We start from the raw sequence: 22,181 nt of genomic DNA on the forward strand, positions 1-22,181 counted from the left end.
ACAAACAAGCATGCATGCGCACAAGCATGCACACACACATAGCAGATTCTATTCATGACAGCAACTGTCATTGCCAAAGACAACAGCCTAAAACAATGCAGCTCTATTGATCCTCTCAAGCTGATGATAACGATCAGTCTCTGCAAACACTAAGGGTACATAAACTGTATGGACTAAAGAATATTTCTGAGATGATAACAACTAATCCCTATACAATGCAACTTGCCTTCATTCTTCTTTTGGTTCATGATGCTGCAGATTCACCTTTGGCATAGTAGCTTCAAGCACTATGCCAACTATGCTCTTCACTTCTACAGCATTGCTGTTCTCCACAGCATGTGACTCTGGAATCTCTCAGTGCAAGACAACACAACAGACATTTCTGCCAAGTTACATGCTCCATTCCTGCAGAGCGTCATGCTCATGCTGAGGTACAAAGAGCGCAAAACAGGGCCATTACCAAGAAGTGACAAATATGTGTGTCTGCTTGCATGTGCATGCACAAGTTTGATCACTTAGGACAAAGTCAAATTAGAGTGCTGTGGTGAAAGTATGAGCAGTTTGTTAGGCAACAGGTTACAGCAAGTGCATCTCACAATGCAATGAATTTTGACTGAGACCCAGTGCAGAGAACACAAGTTGAATAATGCCATTTAAACCCTGCTCTGACAGGAATGTTTGGTTTGCTTGCAGATTACAGTCGTTTAGTGAGCAGCCCTGCTAATAAGTTCAGCAAATAACTCGCAGTCACAAGAAACAGTGTATAAGGAACTCCAAATGTTATGATGGATTTTTTTGTTTATCACAGCAACACTTAAATCACCATTATTTATAAAGGTCACAATATGGTGAACAACCATCGGCTATCACATAAAAGATCATAAAAATAGCATTCAATCAGATAATATCACTATTAAATCACTATTAATGCAGTCACAAAACCCCATAGGTCCAGTAACTCTGGCTGTATATGATGTTAGTTTTAAGTTATTGGTGAAGGGTGCTGAAAAGGCTGCACATCACTCTATCAATATCCAGCAGCTGGCTGTAGCACTTAAGCTTTCCTCTGTGGTTGTAGACTGTGAGGCATGCCAGGCAGGGAGGGTAACATCTGATTTTCATTAGTTTGAGAACAAGCTCCTTGTCGCATTCAAGACTCCTCACAATGAACAAGAAAACCGTGGAAAGAACTAAAGAGGGAAAAAAAGTCATTTTCACGACTGTACTTTGGAATACAGACAGACTCAAAGATCTACACCAACGATACACTACACGCCCGACACAGACACGATATTATAATAAAAAGTTTCCCCTCACAGTATTTCCCACGCAGATACGTGCGTACACTACGGGACGACTTAAAATCTTCCTTACCTCAAAAAATGAGAATCTTTGTGTTCTTCTGTCCCAAACTCGAGAGGAAAGTCGAGCCGTGTTCAAAGTTTCTTGTCTTCCTGAAGTCGGTTTGCTCAGTCTGTGTTTCTCTCTTGTGTCGGCTGCTCCAGACATTTAGTCATAGCTGCGCACTGCGTTGAGTTATTTTGGCTCAGAGTCCAGCCCCTCTGGCGCTCTCCGCTGCTGTAACCCGAACCAGGTGTTTCTACCACCGCTGGCCCAAGTGAAGCATATCATTACGTTTGAGCACTTTTGTGACACTTTTATTGACGTTTTCTGTAAAGAACAGGTTGCTTACAAGTTGCAGAATTTCCTATAGGCACTTACTAACCCCAGCAGTTATAACCGTGCACAGAAATAGCTGTAAACAGTAATCATGCTAAAATCTAAACAATAAAATCATAGTTTTATACATTTATTCATCTTTTACATGATTCTGACCACTTTCATACAGATTTATAAAACACGGGGCCTATAACTGTACCGCGTATAAAATATTGTACTGCATGATACATGTGCAGTGACATAGAAATGTGGTAGCCTACTAGCACCACGATGCCTCAGTAGGCAATGTTGCATGGGTGATAATCAATCATGTGCAGAAAATACAGGTTGTGGAGGATGTTCATATATCGTATGTTATGGTTCTACTGTTATAGTTAGCCTCTGTTCCCCCCTGATCCCTGTGTGCTCTAGTGTGCTTTTTCTCTTCTTGTGTTTCTTGGGTGTCCCCTGTTCATTGCTGGTTTGGATAAGGGAGGGGGACGAGTGGAAGACTGCCTTCAACACCCCCTTAGGTCATTTTGAGTACCTGGTAATGCCTTTCGGACTAACGAACGCACCAGCTGTTTTCCAGGCACTCCTCAATGACTAAGACTTTTTGAATTGCTTTGTTTTTGTCTGCTTAGATGAGATCCTCATCTTCTCTCGAGACCAGGCCAGTCACATTGTTCATGTCCGTCGGGTTCTTCAACGGCTCCTGGAGAACAAACTATTCGTCAAAGCAGAAAAATGTGAGTTTCACGCTAATTTGGTGAGCTTTCTCGGCTACATCTTAGAGAGTGGGCAGATGAGGACAGATCCAGTCAAGACTCAAGCTGTAATGGATTGGCAGACACCTGCTAACCGTAAGCACCTGCAGCGTTTCCTGGGGTTTGCCAACTTTTATTGGAGGTTCATCAGGGATTACAGTCGTGTGGCAGCCCCTCTGACGAGACTCACCTCCACCAAGATCCCCTTGTCCTGGAACCCCGAAGCGGATTCGGCCCTAGCCAAACTCAAAGCCCTCTTTACCTCGGCTCCCATCCTGATTCAACCAGATCCCGCACGACAATTTACGGTGGAGGTAGATGCCTCTGACATAGGAGTCAGAGTGGCACTCTCCCCGCGTTCCACCACCGACCAGAGACTCATCCGTGCGCCTTCTTCTCCCGACGCCTCTCCCCTGCTGAGCGGAACTATGATGTTGGGAACAGAACTCCTGGCTGTCAAATTAGCTTTAGAGGAATGGCGGCACTGGCTGGAGGGAGCAGAACAACCATTTATTGTATGGACAGACCATAAAAATCTGGAATACATCCAAACAGCCAAGAGATTGAACTCCCGCCAAGCACGTTGGGCACTGTTCTTTGGTCGTTTCAATTTTACCCTTACTTACGTCCAGGATCCAAGAACATTAAACCTGACGTCAGCACCATTCCCTGGACACTCCCTTCCACCTGCGTGGTGGCCGCTGTGACATGGGAGACCAGACCCTGGAAACGACCCCAAATCGCCTGTTTGTTCCTAACTCGGCTAGTTCCCAGGTGCTTCAGTGGGTGCACAACTCTTGCTTCGCCTGCCATCCTAGGATGATTCGTACCCTCTCCCTGCTTAGAAGACATTTTTAGTGGACCACCATGGAGGCTGACACCCATGCCTTCGTGGCCGCATGTTGCATCTGTGCTCGGGGGAAATCCTCTCATCAACCACCGGCTGGCCTGCTACGACCACTCCCCATCCCCAGCTGTCCTTGGTCTCACATAGCACTAGACTTCGTTACCTCCTTCACAAGGTAACACCACCATCCTCACCATTGTAGACCGTTTTTCTAAGGCAGTTAATTTTGTAGCATTAGCTAAATTTCCCTCAGCTCAGGAGATGGCAGATCTCCTGGTTCAACGGTTTTCCGTCTCTATGGCATAACACTGGACATAGTTTCCGACCGGGGTCCCCATACTAACGGCCAGACTGAGAGGGCCAACCAGGACCTCGAGACAGCCCATCATTGTGTGGCAGCCACCAACCCTTCCTCCTGGAGCTCCCAACTTTCCTGGGTCGAATATGCACTACTAGTGCTGCTTCTGGTTTCTCTCCTTTTAAGTCATCTTTAGGGTACCAGCCTCCTCTGTTTCCATCCCAAGAAAGTGAGCTTGCGGTCCCTTCCGTCCAACACCACATCCGACGTTGCCATAAGACATGGAAGGAGACTCGAGCAGCACTTTGCCGGTCTGCGGCACCAGCACCACCATACAAACCAGGTCAGAAAGTTTCAGAACCCCATCATTGAACACATCATTAATCCCTCCGCAGTGAAACTCAGACTACCCTGCCCTGCTTCACCCCACTTTTCACGTGTAACAACTGAAACCAGTCTCTTATAGCACTCTGTGCCCTCCGTCTGATCCCCCTCGACCCACCCGGGTCATTGATGATCATCCGGCTTACTCCGTCTGGCGGCTGATGGCTGAATGCCGGCTGGGTAGGGGGTTTGAGCATCTAGTGGACTGGGAGGGATATGGTCCAGAGGAGCAGTCCTGGGTCCCGCACTCCTGTATCCTCGATCCACGTATGGTGAGAGTTCCACCAATCCCATCCGGATAAACCCGGAGGGTCGCCAGGAGGCTCTCGTTAAAGGGGGGTACTGATGTTTCTGAGATAAAGTCAGAGAGGCCAGATTGAGGTGGTTTGGACATGTTCAGAGGAGAGACTGTGAATATATTGGTAGAAGGATGCTGACGTTGGAGCTGCCAGGCAGGAGGTCTAGAGGAAGACCAAAGAGGAGATTTATGGATGTTGTGAGAGAGGACATGAAGTTAATTGGTGTGAGTGAAGAGGATGCAGAGGACAGGGTTAGATGGAGGCACATGATTCGCTGTGGTGACCCCTGAAAGGGAACAGCCGAAAGGAAAAGAAGAAGACTGTTATAGTTAGCCTCTGTTCCCCCCTGATCCCTGTGTGCTTTTTCTCTTCTTGTGTTTCTTGGGTGCCCTCTGTTCGTTGCTGTGTGTGTGTGTGTGTGTGTGTGTGTGCGTGCGTATATTCTGGTCTGACTTCCTGGTCTCCCGCCTGCTGCTGATCACCGGCACACCTGACATCAATCATTCATCAGTCTCCACAGCATATCTACCAGGCTCTACCACACTACCAGCGCCAGATTGTCTCCGTACACTTGTACGATACCTACGTTACGGCTCCAACCTTGACCAATTTAAGTGAATAGTACGCTCTAGTTTTTGCCTCGTTATAACTTTGTCTGTTTCTGTCACAGAGCTATTCTCTGCCGGGGATCTCAGCCATAGTCTCTCCTTGGATCTCTGCAAGACTGTTTCCTGTACCAACTGCCACGCTACATCAGCCAGCTGCCTTGCCTGCTCTGTCGACCTCACCTCTCGAACTTGCTGCCTCTCGTGTGCAACCTGCTCCACCCCATGGATCAGCTGCCTGGTCGGTTCAGCACATCCCACTTCACAAGCCAGTCCAGAGCCTGCTTCCCCTGTCTCCGTCCAGAACGTCGCCACTTCATCCACGACCGGACATGTCCTCCGAGTCTACAGGGAGCTACGCCAGACTAACCGCACAGTTATTATTACCGCAATAATAAAGACTGTTACTAACCAAACCCAGTTCTACTCCGTTGTGTTCTGCATTTGAGGTTCTTAGATCGTGCACTACAACATCTACAATATATATGTGTACTTAGTGGTATGAGTTTCACCAGAAACCTCATATTCATACATCAGTTCCTACAGGCCTACCAGATAGGACAGTTTATTAAAATGATCATTAAGTCATTCTATTCGCATTAATGCTGGTGTTGTTAAAACCAGACTGATAAAATCAGTAGCCAAAAATGATCCAGTATTAATACAGTATCACTACATTATTTAGTACAAGTCCACAACACAATGCAGGAGAACTGATAAAAGATTGTATTTAAATATTAAAAATTAAGGGATGAAATCAAAATAAATCAATGCAATGAGAGACAAATACATATTCTAAATAAATTGAAAATGAAATAATTATCCAAAACTAAATAAAAATCTTAAATAAGGACAGAAGATCTCGTTCCAGATGAACTGTGCCTCGCCTGGAAAGTGGATGAGATCAGGCGGCAGCAGCAGGGGGCGATAACAAAAAAGCTGCAGTCAAGTCGGACAGTTTCCAGCAGCCGTCAAGGAATATACAGGAAGTCACAGAAATAACAACATCCTGTTAGATCCTTCTGCAGGCTGCCTACCTGTAGTTTGCAGACCACATTATGATAGCTATGGCTGAAGAAAACGCGTATTTGTTCTTGATCGCTGATGAAGTTGAAGCAGATGAGATCCCCTTATTTTTACATGAAGATGGACAATAAATAATAATAATAAATCTGCTTTTCACAGTGGTCTAAGTTTGTCTATCATAACTTTTTATTTGTTTAATGATGCCACTGTTAGAGAATCAGAGAAAGACTGGGCAGATTTTAACCCTTGGAAGTCATATTTCTTGAATAATTATAGCCTACATAGAACATGTATGTAAAGGCACTGTCATTTAATAAGAAATTGAGCTACTGAAACAGTCCAAACATTTTCACAGCTACATACATAGGCTGCACATGACGAAAAGCAACACTTAGGACTACAAGACATAAGTTTTCTTCAATAATCAATTCAATAAAATCAGCTCCAAACAGTTGTGTTATTCTTTCTAATAGGTTTTCTGTAGCTTCACAATAGTTATAACCTCTGTAGGCTATTAGTCTCATGTTGTGCAATGAAGGTTTAATCTGTTAACAAACATATCTTGTGTGGTTGATAATAATAATAAAGGTTATTTATATAACACTTATCAAGACGAGCAATGACAAGGTGCTTTACAAGGCAGACAAAAAGAACAAAAGATATAATACAATGATACACATCCATTTCCACATACATATATAATTACAAACAAATATAAATAAATAAAGATTATAAGAAAGCTTAATTATGACTTGATGACAACATTTGTCAGCCAGAGAAATGGAATATGTTAAATCCAAGAAATCCACAGGTTATAACTATTGTGAAGCGACAGAAAACCTATTAGAAAGAATAATACAATTGTTTGAATGGGTCTAATTATGTTCATCACTGAAGGAAACTTGTGTCTTGTAGTCATAATTGTTGCCGTGTGCAGCCCATGTATGTAACATGTGAGAATGTTTGGACTGTGTCAGTAGTTCAATTTCTTACATTTAGGCTGGTATGATTTTTAAATGACAGAAAATGTATGTAAATGTGCTATTCAATAAATATGACTTCCAAGGGCTAAAATCTGCCCAATCTTTCTCTGATTCTCTCCTCGGTTCTAACAGTGGCATCGTTAAATAAATAAAAAGTTATGATAGACAAACTTAGACCACTGTGAAAAGTAGATTGATTGTTTATTGTCCATCTTCATGTAAAAGTGAGGGGATCTCGCCTGCTTCAACTTCATCAGCGATCAAGAACAAATACGTATAAATATATACGTATATGCATATACAATCTTTAACGTCATCGCGTAACCCCAACGTGCTCCGCCCAACGGTGGTAAAGTGTTTCCGCCAAGATGGTTGTCGGTGCTTTCCCTATCGCCAAGCTCCTCTACCTCGGAGTAAGGCAGATGAGCAAGCCTGTAGCGAACCGAATAAAAGCGGGAGCAAAGAGAAGCGAGTTCTTTAAGAATTACATCTGTCTGCCGCCGGCACAGCGTAAGTAACCGAGCTAACGGCTGCTAATGACCGCTAGATTTCAGTGTCAGACACCTGGGCAAGGGATAAAGCCAGCAGGCAGTAACAACCAATGAGATTGCATTTGTCAAAACCGTTTACCCAATCATTTTCATGGGTTTATCTGGTCGACCAATAGCAGCCAGGCTTGCTCGAAGAGGGCGGGTGTTGTCTGTCATTGAACATGCCTTTGCTTTGCTATTTGCAAATAACAGTCTGAACCTACGTCCTTTTCAGAATATGACATCGGATTTGAATTGATTAAAATATTGTTGATCGGCCACTGTGCTCTATTGTTAAGACACGTTAGACAGTTCCCTCTGTTTAGTCGCACTGCCAAAATGGAAAGTAAAGCTAATTTTGTACAATGTTATTTATACTGTGTGCTTCTCAAAACTTCTCAAAAAAGAAAAACCAGGAAGGATTAGTTTTCAAAACATTTACACTAGCCACACAAAATGAAACACAGCAATTAAACCAAGAATAGCACACAATAACATTAAAAGGAGAGCAAATCTTTTTGTTTTAATCTATTAGGAAAAACACTGAGAAACATTAGGTGTGATGAGTCAAAGAAATCTCCCTCAGGGTTGCATTTTGTCAGCGCTAGAAAGATATGATAAAATTCACAATAACATGGAAACATGGACAATGGCAGCCAAATGCCACCAAGGCACTGATTATTACGACTTGGTATTTTAATGTATTCAGTGTTGCAGCTGCTGGTGGTTGTTTCGGGCTTGGCCTCAGGTACAGAGTGCAAAATGTTCCCTGACTCAGTTGAATTAAGACAAACAAACTGCTCTAAGCTCATCACAAAGTTGTCCTGGCAATTGTACATTGCATTGCATTGCATTGACAATACAAACTGCATGTGAACACATGCATCTCATTGCATTCTTACACTGTATTTCGAACTGTTCACTTGTGAGCAACACCAAAATATATTGAACGTCTGACAGGAACTGTGTACTGTATGTTCTTTGTCCTCACAGTTTACCACTGGATTGAGATGAGAACGAAGATGCGGATCATGGGCTTTCGGGGTACCATCGTTAAGCCACTGAATGAGGATGCGGCTGCAGAGCTGGGTGCAGAGTTGCTGGGAGAAGCAGTCATCTTCCTCGTTGGTGGTGGATGTATGATTCTGGAGTACAGCAGGCAGGCTGCTAACTCGCGTCACAAAGAAGAGGAGCTGAACGACACCATCACAAGCCTAAAGACTCAACTAGCAGAACTAACACTAACCACAGAGACTTTAGATACTCAGCTGAGACAGATCAACAGGCAACTGCTGTCATTTTCTGTTTCCACCAAAAAGTGATTAAATTAGTTCTTTGCTGTATGAAGTGGCCCTGATTATTGGTCTGTGTGTGTGAAAGAACAAGAGTGCACAAACATGTACAGCCTGATAACGACACTGCTTCACACATTGTCCCCTGCCCATTAAGTTGGGTGGAAGAGGTGGACATAAGCATATCGGTGCGCTGTGGATTTGGGTGCAATCATTAGCTCATTTTTTGAGCAACTAGTTGCAAAGGGGGATTGCTATGATATTCATGGTGTATTTCTATGGTTGATCTTGCATGAACATTATAAAAGGTGACTGTATATTAAGATTTCTAATAAAAAGGCAATGGAGACTTTAAAGTTAATATATTTTATAACACCTCCAGCATATTATTTTAGTGATCGCCATGTCCTTTGATCACTTAAGAAATGCTGATTTTCATGCTTCATTGTGAAAGTGCACAAAATGAGAAACATTTTGATTAAAGGCCAAAAACATTGGATCACAATGTTGTAAAATGTATTATTTTTGAGTGTTTGCCCCATACAGTGTCATGGATATGGCATGTTGAATTTACACTGTAAATCCCTTTTCTGGTTCATGTACATTGGGTGTGATGACAACTGTAAAAGGATGGTGTAAATAAAGTGTTAAAGTGTCTTTTTAAAGAGTTTGTGTCACTTTCATAAACTATAAAATTGTCACATTACACACAAATTGAGAATACAAACTTTAAATGTTGCTCAAATCATCCCCACTCTACTGAGTCACTCCAGATTTAAGAGATTATTTTTGTAAACTATACATCGCTTCGTGTAAGTAAACTGAACTGTCTGATGTCCCTTATTTAGTGTTAGCTGTAGGCCGAAGTGATTAGGCGGGTAGGTTTATAAAACTACACTACCCAGCATTCGTTCAACGTAAACACCGTACCACTTCCTGCTTTGGAGTGTTCTAAGTGCCTAACGAGTAACATACAAACTAGTTTAGCTAATATGTCGGTTTTCCCTCACATTCCGCTAGCTAAATATAACTTAGCAATACAAACTAACCCGTTCTTTAGTAGACAATACACCTGCCCCTCGGTGTTTAAGTAAAATTGTAGCAGGCGCCGCTAATAAACCTGTGTATGTGTGCAGGTCCTGTTAACTTCCGGTTTTAGGTTTCGGTCTGGTATCCGGCCCTAGAGGGCAGTAGCGACTGTCTCAATCTTCTATTCCGGCTGACCCGCGCAACTCGCGTGAGACAAGGTAGGCCTCAAACTTATTTTTGTTTTATTTTGCATCATAACTATATTATAAGCTGACCAAACAATGCATTGACCACACGATTTGCATGTAAAGTTGGGTAACGATTGCATATTCTCAAAGCTAAAGTTATTTGCCCTGCATCAGTTGTCGGTACGTTAGCTAATGCTAGGCTAAGAAGGTTACCAACGTTAGCTAGGTAGCGAAAGCTTGAAGGGAATAACAACCTTAACAAATATTCCAGCGATAAGCTCGTCTTGCAAGCAATTATATAGGTAAGGGCAGTTAAACTCGAGATTGCATGGTTTAAAATAATCATTCGTAGTAGTAGTTACAATGGTGCGGTATCTATCCAGCGCTGCTAGAAGTTAGCTAACCAGCTAATGTAGCCTGTTTGGTTGACACACACTGCCGCCATCAGATGTCGATTTGAAATTTAGACGCGGTGTTGTAAGTTGTACCTTACTATACAATTTTCCCTGTTTTGTTAGCAGACAAATAAAGACAACAAACATCTGAAACACAATGAGTGTTGACGTGAAGAAACTGAAAGTCAACGAATTAAAAGAGGAGCTCCAGCGCCGCGGCCTGGACACCAGAGGCCTGAAGGCAGACCTGGTGGAGAGGCTGAAAGCCGCTCTGGAGGTTGAAGCCCAAGCTGATACCTCAGAGCCAGGGGAGCCAGAGGATGAATACTGCCAGGACACCCAAGACAACGACGATGGAGAAGATGCCGAAGAGCAGCAAGGTAAGCCCTATTGATGGTGTTTCTTTAAATAGATATTTTGCTCTCTATCAGATATTGACTTTGATTATGTGTGGTATTTAAACTTAAAGTAGATTGTCTTCAGACCTAGTCATGCAAGTTCCACAAGAGTGCATTGAGTTTGTATCTTTCTATTGTTACGAGAGTGAGAACTAAATGTTGTGGATATCCCTTTTTCACATGCAGAACCAGCTGAGGACTATGGTGATGGTGAAGTTGAAGGAGATGGTGAAGGTGAAGGTGATGTCCCTCAAGAGGAAGATGAGGGTAGAGATTCAGGTGGTTACTACGAGGATGAGGAGGCAGAAGGCGAACCTTACGAAAGTCAACTAACTTCAGACTCAGGTCACAGCATGCCTGACTTCACTGCAGATGTCAATATACACAAATCTGACATGATGTCAGAGGAAGAGACCAAGCCTGTGCCAGAGCCAGAGGAGAACGTTGAGAGCAAACAAGGTGATTTTCAGCAGTTTTTCAGTTAAACATGCAATATATTAAACATGCCCTGTAGAGTATTTTTGTCTACAGCTGCATTTTGTGGAATGTTGTAAATGCCAAATGTCACTAAGAACTAACGACTTTCAATAATTTTACCTAAGACCTTGATTTGATTCACCACTGGAGTAGTTAAGATGTAAATAAAGTTTTAGAGTTGAGAGAGAGAAACTCTGCAGACACCGCAAAGGTTTACTAGTGTTTAATTGTGACACATCATGCTAATTCATGTGGTACTCAGTGGTTAGTATTGTGACCTCATAGAGCAAGTTGGAGTTGCTATGCAGTTTGCTCTGCTCTGTGGCTGCCCACTTCTAAAATGCAGAGGAGAACTTTCCCCACAGGTGTTAGTAAAGTAATGTAAACAATCTTAGCAGACACATTTTTTTTAGAAATTTATACTAAACCAAACATGACAGTACAATAAAAACAGGTAAGACTTACCAAAATCAAATGTGGTACTGCAAGGAAGTTTGTACACAGACTTTAGGTCTGTTAATTTATTTACACTAATTTTGCCTGATAAGATTTCTTTGTTAGTTTAGTTTTTAGCACCTGTTACTATGGGACAACTTTCACCTTCATGTGCATGTAGCTGGGTGAACTAACGTCATTCCCAGCATCTCTCCATCCACCTTCAACCTGAGCAGAAGTCTAATCAGAATAACTGAAAACACCTGTGTGGGTCTGTAGGACTTGAAATCACATTAGATAGCAGAGCTGGCAAATGACCAACTTCATTGTGGGAGGGGGTACAGTTGTACAGAGTACAGTTGCTGTCTGCAAAGACATGGGTGCTTATTTTCTCTCACAACCTAACCAAGACTGCCATAATTCATCTTGGAAATGACAAAACGGCTAATGTGAATGTGATGTAAAAAAGGAAATAAACTAGAAACACAACAGGAAACAAGGGGAGAAAGAAGTGTATGACATTAACAAAGTCCTACTCTGGAATCAAATTGGGGACAATATATGACATGCATGAACCTTTTAAACAACACAACATGTTCATTTATTGCAGAGACATTCTTTTTGATTTAGGTTTGATTGTACATTTGTAACACTGATAATGTAGCTCACTGTCATTGTTCATTATCGTTTTAGAAGTCAAAGTGGAGGTCAAAATAGAAGATGACCGCGAGGCTGCTGGAGACAGGCAACAAGATATTCATGGCACAGAACATCAGCGCGAGCAAGATGGCGCCGCTCAGGGTGAGCAAGTCAAAGTGGAAGCTGATAAAGGTGGACACTACGGCCGCAAGAGACCACATGAGGAGAACAGGGGTTACGGCTACTATGAGCACCGCGAGGACAAGAGGTATGCTCATCATAAAGTGTGATATTTTGCATTTAGGCTTCTAGCTGGTGTTCTAAATCAGCACAACAGTGCAATACACAAACAGCAGGGAAATGTACAGTCATTGACTGGTCTATTTATATGAATTTTGTCAATAAAAATGGCTTAATAACGTCATACTCTGCTGATATTGTACAGATCCCGCACACCACAGCCCCCTGCTGAAGATGAAGAAGAGAACATAGATGACACTCTTGTCACAATTGATACATGTAAGTAAGATGATCTCTATGTCAGTTCTTTAGATTCCAATTAATTTTATTGATGTACCATACAATAGTAGTATTTCTTAAAATGTCAGGTCCATGACTCAAATATTTTCAGCTATGACATAAACTTACAACCCAACATCTGCAGTGGTGCTTGAGCTCTGTTTAGCTGGCCAATCAGCTGCCTGCAGTGTTTCGAATTTAGCCATGTGCTGGGTCATGTGTAATCTGCAGTGATAGTTAGCTCTCTGTTTACACCTTTTTTAATCATAAGAAGAGTGAATTCAGGAGTGGACTGCTGTCTCACAATCTCCTAAACAGCTGCATACAATGTGTTAGATGCTCCAAAACCAGCAGTGCCGCAATTCCCAAGTGTCTTACCTAGAGACGTCTCTGCAGAACGTTTTGATACATTTTACAGTGACATGTTGGTACGTGGAAAGCATCGCCCAGAGGTGTATGCCAAAGACTGGCACTTTATCAAGTGACACTTACCTCATACAGTAGCGCAGTTTAGACTATAGCAATGCATGTTTATAATCATGTTTTGCAATTAAAATGCTGGATCTGTAATACCAGATTTTACAAATTTAATACATTTAAAATCTTTGTTGCCTTTTTTTTTTTTTTTTTTTAATAGACAACTGTGATCTGCACTTCAAAGTGTCCCGAGATCGCTACAGTGGTTATCCACTGACCATCGAAGGCTTTGCTTATCTGTGGGCTGGAGCAAGAGCTTCACATGGTGTCACCCAGGGCCGTGTGTGTTATGAGATGAAGGTAATCAGTAATAAGTATCTTCCTCTAATGTCAAGGCTTCACGCATACAACCAATAAGATGCCTGTGCTAACTTTTCTGACAGAGCTAGTGGTTTGGTCTGGTGAAACATTGAGTAATTAAACTTTTTCTGTATGTTGTCTCCACATGTAATATAATGGTCCCTGATAGATGAGACAGTGTTTATGTATTATGTTTGAAACAGTGGATGAGCAGCTCCTTTGTTTCTCCTTTTAACATACAATATTTTTACATTTAAGTATTACATTACTCTTGGTCTCAAAACTAATGTACGCACCATATATTGGGAGTATACTTAATTGGTGAAAACTAACACAGTGGTGAAGATTGTAAAACAATGTAGGTAAGAGTGGAGATGACATCTCACACTGCCTAACCTTGAACTCAATCTTAACATTGTTATTTTATAGTATTTAGGAGATTTTACTTGTCTAAAAAAACACAATGGCATTTTAAGTCCTCTGTTTGTTAGCTCCCTTCCAAAGTGATTACTTGTTGCTGTTATACAGCACTAAATATTCCCTGACAGTCTTCTCTAGGATTGTTTTTGACCTGATATGTCTGTCTGCCAATCTTCAGATCAATGAGGAAATTCCCGTAAAGCACCTGCCTAGTAGTGAGCCAGATCCCCATGTGGTCAGAATTGGATGGTCACTCAACCACTGCAGCACTCAGCTTGGTGAGAGGAGCAATTGCCCAAACAATCAAGATGATGTTTGACATGAATGATACTTTGCTGCAAAAGAGAGCTGTTACCTAAAATAGAAACAATGCATTTCATTCTGTCTTATTTCAGGTGAGGAGCCCTTTTCCTTTGGATACGGAGGAACAGGAAAGAAATCCTCTGACTGTAAGTTTGCAGACTTTGGCGAGAAGTTTGGTGAAAACGACGTCATCGGCTGTTACATTGTAAGTAATGGCAACAGATCAATTTACATGACAACATCAATTTACTTTTTTTTATCTTTTTTAATAGCATCATATAAGGATAATTTGGAATTACTGATTTATCATCCTTTGTCTTACAAAACAATTAAGTAAAATTGACCTCAATTTGATTAATTCATAACTGATTTTGTGGTTTTAACAAATATTTATGGTAATAATTTCTCATAATTCTTGTGGTGTTTTATCCATATACATGACAGTATAGTATTAACAAGTAAAGCTCATGATGCTTTTTTCTGCCTCATGACTATAAATTTAGGACTTTGACAGTGGTGACGAGGTAGAGATGGGCTATTCTAAGAATGGAGTGTGGTTGGGCGTTGCTTTCCGGACAACCAAGAAGGCGCTGGCAGGCCGTGCTCTGTTCCCTCACGTCCTGGTGAAGAATTGTGCTGTTGAGTTCAACTTTGGACAGAAGCTGGAGCCGTACTTTCCCCCACCAGAAGGATACACATACATCCACAATCTTGACATGGAGAACAAAATCAGAGGCACTAAGGGACCTGCCACCAAATCTGAATGTGAGGTAGGGCAGCGTTGAAATTATAAAACAGTATGTGGCTTTTTTTTTTTTTATCACAAAAATTAAGTTGTGATTGACTTGGAACACATGCAGCCCAAAAATGAGGTACAGTGCCCCCACCCCCACAACCTTGATATGATACATAGTAATTGTAATTAGACAAGAATTAGACATTTTTTGACACCGATCAACAGAAAAAAATACTTCTTTATTAATACATTTCGATCAATTTACAGAGATGAAATACATTTTAGATCAAACACATTTTGATTGATTCTTATTTTAATAGGAACTGGACTTGTGAAGTAAAAAATGTATGCAGAATTAATCTGTTTTATTTGCTTTAAGATCTTGATGATGGTTGGCCTGCCGGCCTGCGGAAAGACCACTTGGGCCATAAAGTATGCAGAGACTAACCCTGAGAAGAAGTACAACATCTTGGGCACAAATGCCATCATGGACAAGATGAAGGTTGGTTTGTACCACCACCCCCAAACTAAACACACTTCACACGGTTTTACCGTCCATTGTTGTCTATTTGACTATTTGTTCTGCAGGTGATGGGTTTGCGTCGCCAGAAGAACTACGCCGGGCGCTGGGATGTTCTGATACAGCAGGCCACCCAGTGTCTGAACAGGCTGATTGAGATTGCTGCGCGCAAGAGACGCAACTACATCCTAGATCAGGTACTGCCCTACCACCCACACTCTGCTCTGATACTCGCCACAGTCAGTCAATGTGCCCTGATGATCACTCTCTCTAATGGACTATTTATTTATCTTTCAGGGGGCTCTGTGTATTATAGAGTAGAAGAAGCATTTATCACCCTCTTGTCACTTGCTTGTCATGTATTGTAATAGAAAATGATTAATGGCTCTCACAAGTGACAGAATATTTCATGTTTTCATCCCTCAGTATATTTGCACTTGTTATTTCTTGTCATAATACAGTATTGTTTGTCTTGTGAATTTCAACAATGTACAAGTAAACCATGACTATGTAAAGATGTTGAGAAACAAGTAAGCTCTGACTGGTGAGTAAGAAAAACACCTTCTGTTGCTAATTTTAATAAGACAGAGTTGATAGCTTTTTTAAAAGCTATTTTTAAGTGAGATACATGGAACTTTTGAGTGTGTTTTTTAATAAATTGACCCTGAAGGTAAGTAATGACTAACAGTTTTTAGATTTTCAGATTCTTGTGCTCAGTAAATGTGAAAAAAGGTAGGTGGGTCTGATGGCAGACTGGCTTTTCTGTGGACACTGTGAGTATGTGCAGGTAGGTTATATCTGTCTGTCTGTTGTCTTGACTGGGACTAGAGTCCGTATGAAGATGAGGTAAGTTGAGGTAAGTGTGGGGGACCTGTCAGAATAGCAAGTTGTTTTTGATGTAGCATGCTCTTGTAGACAATACATGTATGAGATTGATTGTGCTATAACAACATTTTACTGCAAATTGGGCGGTTCAGAAAGAAAATTTGCTGTAAAAAATTAAGAATTGTCAGAAGTATGTGGTTGATTTGTAGTGTTGTTAATGGAAATGAAAAAAGTACGTAAGAGATTGTAGGATTTGGCGGTAGGGTACATATGTTGGGAATCAAATGAAATGCATGTGCAATGTTTTTATTTCTAAGTTTGGTATATATCGACGGTGTTAAACAAAGTAAATAAGTTACTACTTCTAAAAGCTTAGTTGTTCTTAGGAACTAAGAAGTGTAATGCCTAATGTTGAATTGTAAAATCACATAAGTTACTAAATTAGTGAAACTATTGTTACTTATCACATACAGAATAAAAAATATTCCATGGTACTTTTAAAAATAATTTAATATATTCACTGATCAACTATTGTCACAGACTGGCTCAGGGAATGTGACAAGAAGGGAGTCCACGCAAGAGAGATCCTTAAAACAAGAGTAATTTATTAAAACTAAGGTTAACACAAATCAAACAATGTGTGATGTAGATCAGCCATGTCAGCAGTGAAAGCAGTGCATGGATGTGTGGTTAATGTGCAGTGGAGGTATTGAAGGTGCAAACCAAAAGAAAGTGATGCAGGTGAGCTTAATCAGCTTAAGACCCTCCCATGTCAGCCAATTGCCTGCTGAGGTTGGCCAGAACAGTCTCTAAGACATTTGGAAGGGCGTCACATTGTTTTGATAACATTAGTCTGACATTGCTATTGAACTGCTTTTACTGAAATACTGAAAGGAATAGTGTTGTAGTGTTGATCATCTGTTGGTCAGTGTAGAAACCACTGGTTGCTGTTAAGTGAACAGGGAGATTGTTTGATTGCAGCTGGTACTCTGAGTTGTGTACCCACTAGGAAGCTTTGCGTGTGTGTAACTGCTGGTGACAGTGAACCCTCTATTTGTATTTTGACACAACATGATGCTGACTTTATTCCTATCATCTGCTTTGTTTGAACTGTAGATTTGTGTCAGTTTGAATTCTGAATCTAACCTGTAAATTAGCCTAATTAAAGGTTTGTTATTAAGATCCAGTTCTGAATTGCAACCAGTTGCAAAATTTAAACACCTGAGAAACCTTTTGATTCCACTTTTCAATTTCTTTGAGTTTTTTTTGGGTGGGTATGCCTTTTATTATGATAGTGCAGTTGAAGATAGACAACAAAGTTTGAGAGAGAAAGGGGATGACATGCAGCAAAGGGACTGGAGCATCCCCACTTTTCGATTTCTTAAAAGTAAAATTTGGACCTACTTTGTGTCAATACAAATGCGTTAATGAATAAGAATTGTTTTTACAATATGGTAGACCAGAGATAGTGACTTAAAGTGTGGCTAAGCTTGATAGTGATAGAAGAAAATGTAATCGCGAATCATTTTTATGCATCAATTGCATTTTATGCGAATTTACGGAGGAAGAATGCAACATTTTTGATGTTCCCAGTGGTCATAATGCCCCAGAAATGGCTAATACTGGGGTGACTAACTCAAGTATTACATGGTAAGATATATAATATTTATATTTTTGTTAGTATGTAACCAGTAAAAATCATTTATCTCATATATGATATATATACAATCATCATATCTCATTATTAATGACAAATGCCGCAAATGTGCGTGTGGTCGCAGTATTCTGTAAGAACCAGAATTAATAATCCAAATCAAAATTGATAAGGGTAATACAGCAGGACACATTTGGATTTGGATTCTGGATTGGACATTGCAGGGGCATCACACATTTTTACCATCCTAACTCTGCATTTAGGCAGTTCTGCAAGGGCATAGATGATCGATCTCGACTTAGATAGTGGGCAAAATGCTCACACCTGCTACATCAGCAATTGCTCATAATAGAATCTAGTAATAACTTTTTAAAACCCATTTACAAGCAGCACATTGTCACTGCATGAAGACATAACTGAATGAGCACAATAGCTACTTAAATATCAATTTCAATATCTATTCTTATTATTGCTTGATCTGAAACCCATATGTCTTACTGTTAGGCAACTGAGCGAACGTACAGTATAGTCAGTTTGAATATTTGCGGGGTCCCCCTGTGTCCATTATTAACATTCATCAGCAGTCACTGGGCACATGGATGCACAGACTGTGAGGTAAGTCTGTGGAGTGACGAGAGGCCATTAGAACCTGAGTAAAAGCGTAGACTGACATCCAAGCCAAACCTCTCTCACTTCATTATTGCAGGGTTCCAGCTTCCTTCCAGTGGAAAGCCATAACAAGTAAACAATAACAAACAAGCTTCTACTTCTTTCTTGTCACCATTGCTAGACAAATGTATATGGATCAGCAAGGAGACGAAAAATGCGTCCTTTTGAAGGTTTTCAACGCAAGGCTATTGTAATTTGTCCCACGGACGAGGATTTAAAAGAACGAACATTAAAGCAAACCAATGAGCAGGGGAAGGATGTGCCCGATCATGCTGTTTTAGAAATGAAAGGTAGGAATGCTGTGGAAACAACAAATAAAACACCAGATCTACTTTTTACTTTTCTATGTGTTGTCTCTAAAATCAAACTTGGAAGATGCCCCCTCCCCCCCTTCCCCCATCATAGGCTTTGGCCAGATATCAGACCTGGACATTTTTATAAACAGTCAACATGAATTTGATTCTTCCTTATTTTTGCCCTCTATCTGCCACTTGTCATACAGCTTATTTCTAATGCACTGCAAACTGAGACTTGGGCCTTACTGAGGTCATGTAATAATAGTTAGTACTGCACAATTTGCTTCCCTGAAAATAATGTTTCCAAATGGCAAACTTACAAGCAGTCACATGCTGAAGTTGTTGGCAGTTAATTTGTAACAGCATCACATCGGCTGTCCTTGGTTTGCAGTGCTGTTTCCTCTTCTCACCAACCTTCTAGTTGTCCTTTTTGTCCCCCTCCCCACCTCTACTGAACTCCTCCCTCTCCTGTGTCTGCTTAAACAAATTTTTCCTCCATGTTCTCCTGGAGGTGATGTTTGTTCCCTTTTACCCTGTCATCTGCTTTCATCTATCTGCTCTTAGTTTCTCTATGATTTCCGCTGTCTCTGTATGGTAGTAATTATTTTTCATTTTGTCTTCCGGTGGTGTGGCTGCTTTGGTCTTCACTACAACCCCCTACCCCTCTCTTTCTCTCTGCCTCTCCATCCTTCTCTTGCTGGATGGGCTGTCTCTCTCTTCTCCTCCTCCTGTGGTCACCTCTGTCACTCTCCAAGCCAACTTTACTCTCCCTGAGGCTTGCGACTTCCTGGAGGCGGTGACGTTCATTGAGCTGCAGCGAGATGAGGCTGAAAATCTGCTGAAGCAGTACAATGAGGAGGGCCGCAAGGCTGGCCCGCCCCCTGAGAAACGCTTTGACAACAGGCAAGGCGGGTTCCGTGGCCGCGGCAGTGGTAGCTTCCAGCGGTATGACAACCGTGATGTGTCCCGCGGTGGATACCAGAACCGCAGTGGAGATGGAGGCAGTGGATACAGAGGAGGTGAGCGGAGCAGTTGGCATACCTCATATGTTGTCTTTTATCTTGATCATGTAACGCTGTAGTATGTTGGTTACATTCAAGTCACATAGCTAAACATTTTTATTCCTGTAAGTCCCCGACAGTCTTTCAAAAATCAAGAACGCTGTTTTAAAAAGATTGCTACTTGCTTAGCTGTGATTTTAATGTAATGATACATAAGAGGTTAAAATATGTCGCTAAATATGAGCTAATATGTCGGTAGATAGTAAAATTATGTATATAGCTATCGTAACATCATTGTTGCTTATTTGGCAGGCTACAATCGTGGCAACTATAGCCAGAACCGTTGGGGCAGCAGCTACCGCGATGGAGGCTCTGATGCACGCGGTGGATATAACCGCAACCAGCAGTCAGGAGGAAGCTACAATCGCCCAGCCCCTTACAACAAGGGAGGATACAACCAGGTACTTAACATTACCTTATTGTATACAGTTTGAGAAAAGATAAAATGAAAAAACAAACTAAATGTAATAGTACATTAATGTCTTCTCCTTAACTTCTTTCTTCACCTCCAGAGCTACAGCCAGAGCTACAGTCCAGGGTACAACCAGGGCAGCTACAACCAGAATTATTACAGCAACTACAGTCAGTACCCAGGATACAGCCAGAGCTACAGTCAGACACCTACCACTGCCCAGACATACAACCACCACCAGCAACAGCCACAGCAGCAACCGCAGCAGCAGCCACAACAACAGAGCTACAACCAGCAATATCAGCAGGTAGTCAAGAACTAATGAAACTGCCTGTCCCTGCCTCCCAACCATGGTGACTCAGTTTCACAGTGGTAAGAGTTTTGATGACAGAAAAGTCAATCAAAATGACTTATTTTAAAACCACTGGACCTTTCCACTTTTTGTCCTGTATGCTCAGTATGCTTAAATATATTTTTGCTAAACTACGGCTAAATCCACAGCTTAAATTTGACAGTAGCATGCTTAGCTGTGTACAATTGTCACAGGTGACTACGTTTGGTCACAAGACGAATGTACAGACATAAATCTGAGTCAACCACAGCAGGGCAGTGGACACCCTTTTTGAAGCCAGTTCTGCAAGTGTTTAATAATTGACACTCCATAAGATAGACTTGGGGTGGAGTATTCCTTCTTCTGAAAATTATCCACTGTGCCTAAGGGAGGTGCAAAAATAGAAATGCAAGGGCAGTTTGGGGGAAGTTACAAATGTGAACATGCTCTCACTGCTGTGCTTGCCTTTTCTTTCTCCCTCTAGTATGCTCAGCAGTGGCAGCAGTACTACCAGAACCAGAACCAGTGGAACCAGTATTACAGCCAGTACGGCAGCTACCCTGGACAGGGCAGCCACGGCTCATCTTCTGGTTCTCAGTAGCTTCACCCTGCATCTGTACCTGCATCCACCTGTGTCCTAAACACTCTGACCTCTGCAGCAAATCGATTTTGTACAGTCCCCAACCATAACTGTCTCTGTCTGGTTTAACACAGTAGCCTTCATTCCTTACCAATCAATGTACACATAAACTGTATACAGTTGATGTCTTGTCATTTTTTTTTACTGAATGAAGTCTTACTCTAAGCAGTGACCGTGAGGTGGTAGATAGGTATCAAAACATTTAATGAATGTTATCTATTATGCATTGAATGTGGATGTCTGTTGAACTGCAAACTCCACATTTGCCACAGGTCGAAGAGGTAATTGTATATTTTTAGGATACATAGTGTGAAAAAGTGACAGGGCAGGAAAAATACAGCAAAGCCTGAATAATTTTGCTTGTTTTGAGAAGCTTAACAAAGAACAAAATGCATGCTTTTTACCTTCATGACCCTTTCCTCTGTCTTGCTCTTTATTTTTCAGTTACCGAGTGAGCATATTTCATTTACTCCAATAGAATTCAAACATGGAACATTTTTTTTTATAGGTGTTGATTCTGTAGTATTTAAGTGTTAATCCAGTCTTTGATTGAGAAGTATATTTTGCCACTTTGAGTAGTTGTATGTGTTTTATTTTTTATTTTTATCGCTTTGTAATTGGTGTTCATTGAGTCCAGTAGTTAAATCCTGTTGTCTAACCCATTTTTTTCTACCTGAAAATGAAAATCTGATTATGACCAGTTATTCAAGTCTTCTTGTCTTTATACAATAAATGCAATTGTATACGCCTGTAGATGTTCATATGAT

At 41.3% G+C, this 22,181-nt stretch overlaps 3 protein-coding genes across 6 annotated transcripts in view; 2 read left to right on the plus strand and 1 right to left on the minus strand.

The window, feature by feature from the left end:
• Positions 1-11,793, minus strand: part of ppp1r13l (protein phosphatase 1, regulatory subunit 13 like) — a 24,822-nt gene extending 13,029 nt beyond the window's left edge. The window contains exon 1 of one of the 3 annotated variants that reach the window (XM_044202775.1): positions 11,643-11,793. Coding sequence is in view for 1 of the 3 variants with exons in the window: in XM_044202776.1 (XP_044058711.1) it covers positions 1,375-1,509 (135 nt within the window). In the remaining 2 variants the exon portion in view is untranslated. Of the gene's footprint in view, positions 1-1,374; positions 1,586-11,642 lie in introns of those variants that run through there. The other 2 variants (XM_044202776.1, XM_044202774.1) reach the window with 2 other exon arrangements.
• Positions 7,182-9,347, plus strand: opa3 (outer mitochondrial membrane lipid metabolism regulator OPA3). Its single transcript, XM_044202782.1, has 2 exons — positions 7,182-7,378; positions 8,392-9,347. The coding sequence occupies exons 1-2, from the start codon at positions 7,237-7,239 to the stop codon at positions 8,718-8,720; spliced, it is 471 nt and encodes a 156-aa protein (XP_044058717.1). The 5' UTR covers positions 7,182-7,236; the 3' UTR covers positions 8,721-9,347.
• Positions 9,783-22,167, plus strand: hnrnpul1 (heterogeneous nuclear ribonucleoprotein U-like 1). 2 transcript variants are annotated; one of them, XM_044202772.1, is made up of 16 exons: positions 9,783-9,937; positions 10,426-10,682; positions 10,887-11,159; positions 12,306-12,519; positions 12,697-12,770; positions 13,408-13,547; positions 14,146-14,245; positions 14,363-14,475; positions 14,774-15,040; positions 15,386-15,508; positions 15,595-15,723; positions 18,796-18,964; positions 19,726-19,989; positions 20,284-20,432; positions 20,544-20,750; positions 21,259-22,167. In XM_044202772.1, the coding sequence occupies exons 2-16, from the start codon at positions 10,460-10,462 to the stop codon at positions 21,373-21,375; spliced, it is 2,562 nt and encodes an 853-aa protein (XP_044058707.1). In that variant the 5' UTR covers positions 9,783-9,937; positions 10,426-10,459; the 3' UTR covers positions 21,376-22,167. The 2 variants fall into 2 exon arrangements, with proteins under 2 accessions (XP_044058707.1, XP_044058708.1); XM_044202773.1 differs by having other exon boundaries at positions 10,429-10,682.
• The last annotated feature ends 14 nt before the right edge of the window (positions 22,168-22,181 follow it).

This window comes from Siniperca chuatsi, linkage group LG7 (assembly GCF_020085105.1).
Source record: "Siniperca chuatsi isolate FFG_IHB_CAS linkage group LG7, ASM2008510v1, whole genome shotgun sequence".
Classification (NCBI taxonomy): Eukaryota; Metazoa; Chordata; class Actinopteri; order Centrarchiformes; family Sinipercidae; genus Siniperca; species Siniperca chuatsi.

What these genes read in the sequence shown, in the direction of transcription:
- opa3 (XM_044202782.1), top strand. Translation starts at nt 7,237, where the DNA reads ATGGTTGTCGGTGCTTTCCCTATCGCCAAGCTCCTCTACCTCGGAGTA. An exon ending in CTGTCTGCCGCCGGCACAGC is followed by an intron (nt 7,379 to 8,391) that starts GTAAGTAACCGA and finishes TTGTCCTCACAG; the next exon opens with TTTACCACTGGATTGAGATG.
- hnrnpul1 (XM_044202772.1), top strand. Translation starts at nt 10,460, where the DNA reads ATGAGTGTTGACGTGAAGAAACTGAAAGTCAACGAATTAAAAGAGGAG. An exon ending in TCTTGTCACAATTGATACAT is followed by an intron (nt 12,771 to 13,407) that starts GTAAGTAAGATG and finishes TTTTTTTAATAG; the next exon opens with ACAACTGTGATCTGCACTTC. An exon ending in GCAACTACATCCTAGATCAG is followed by an intron (nt 15,724 to 18,795) that starts GTACTGCCCTAC and finishes CACCATTGCTAG; the next exon opens with ACAAATGTATATGGATCAGC.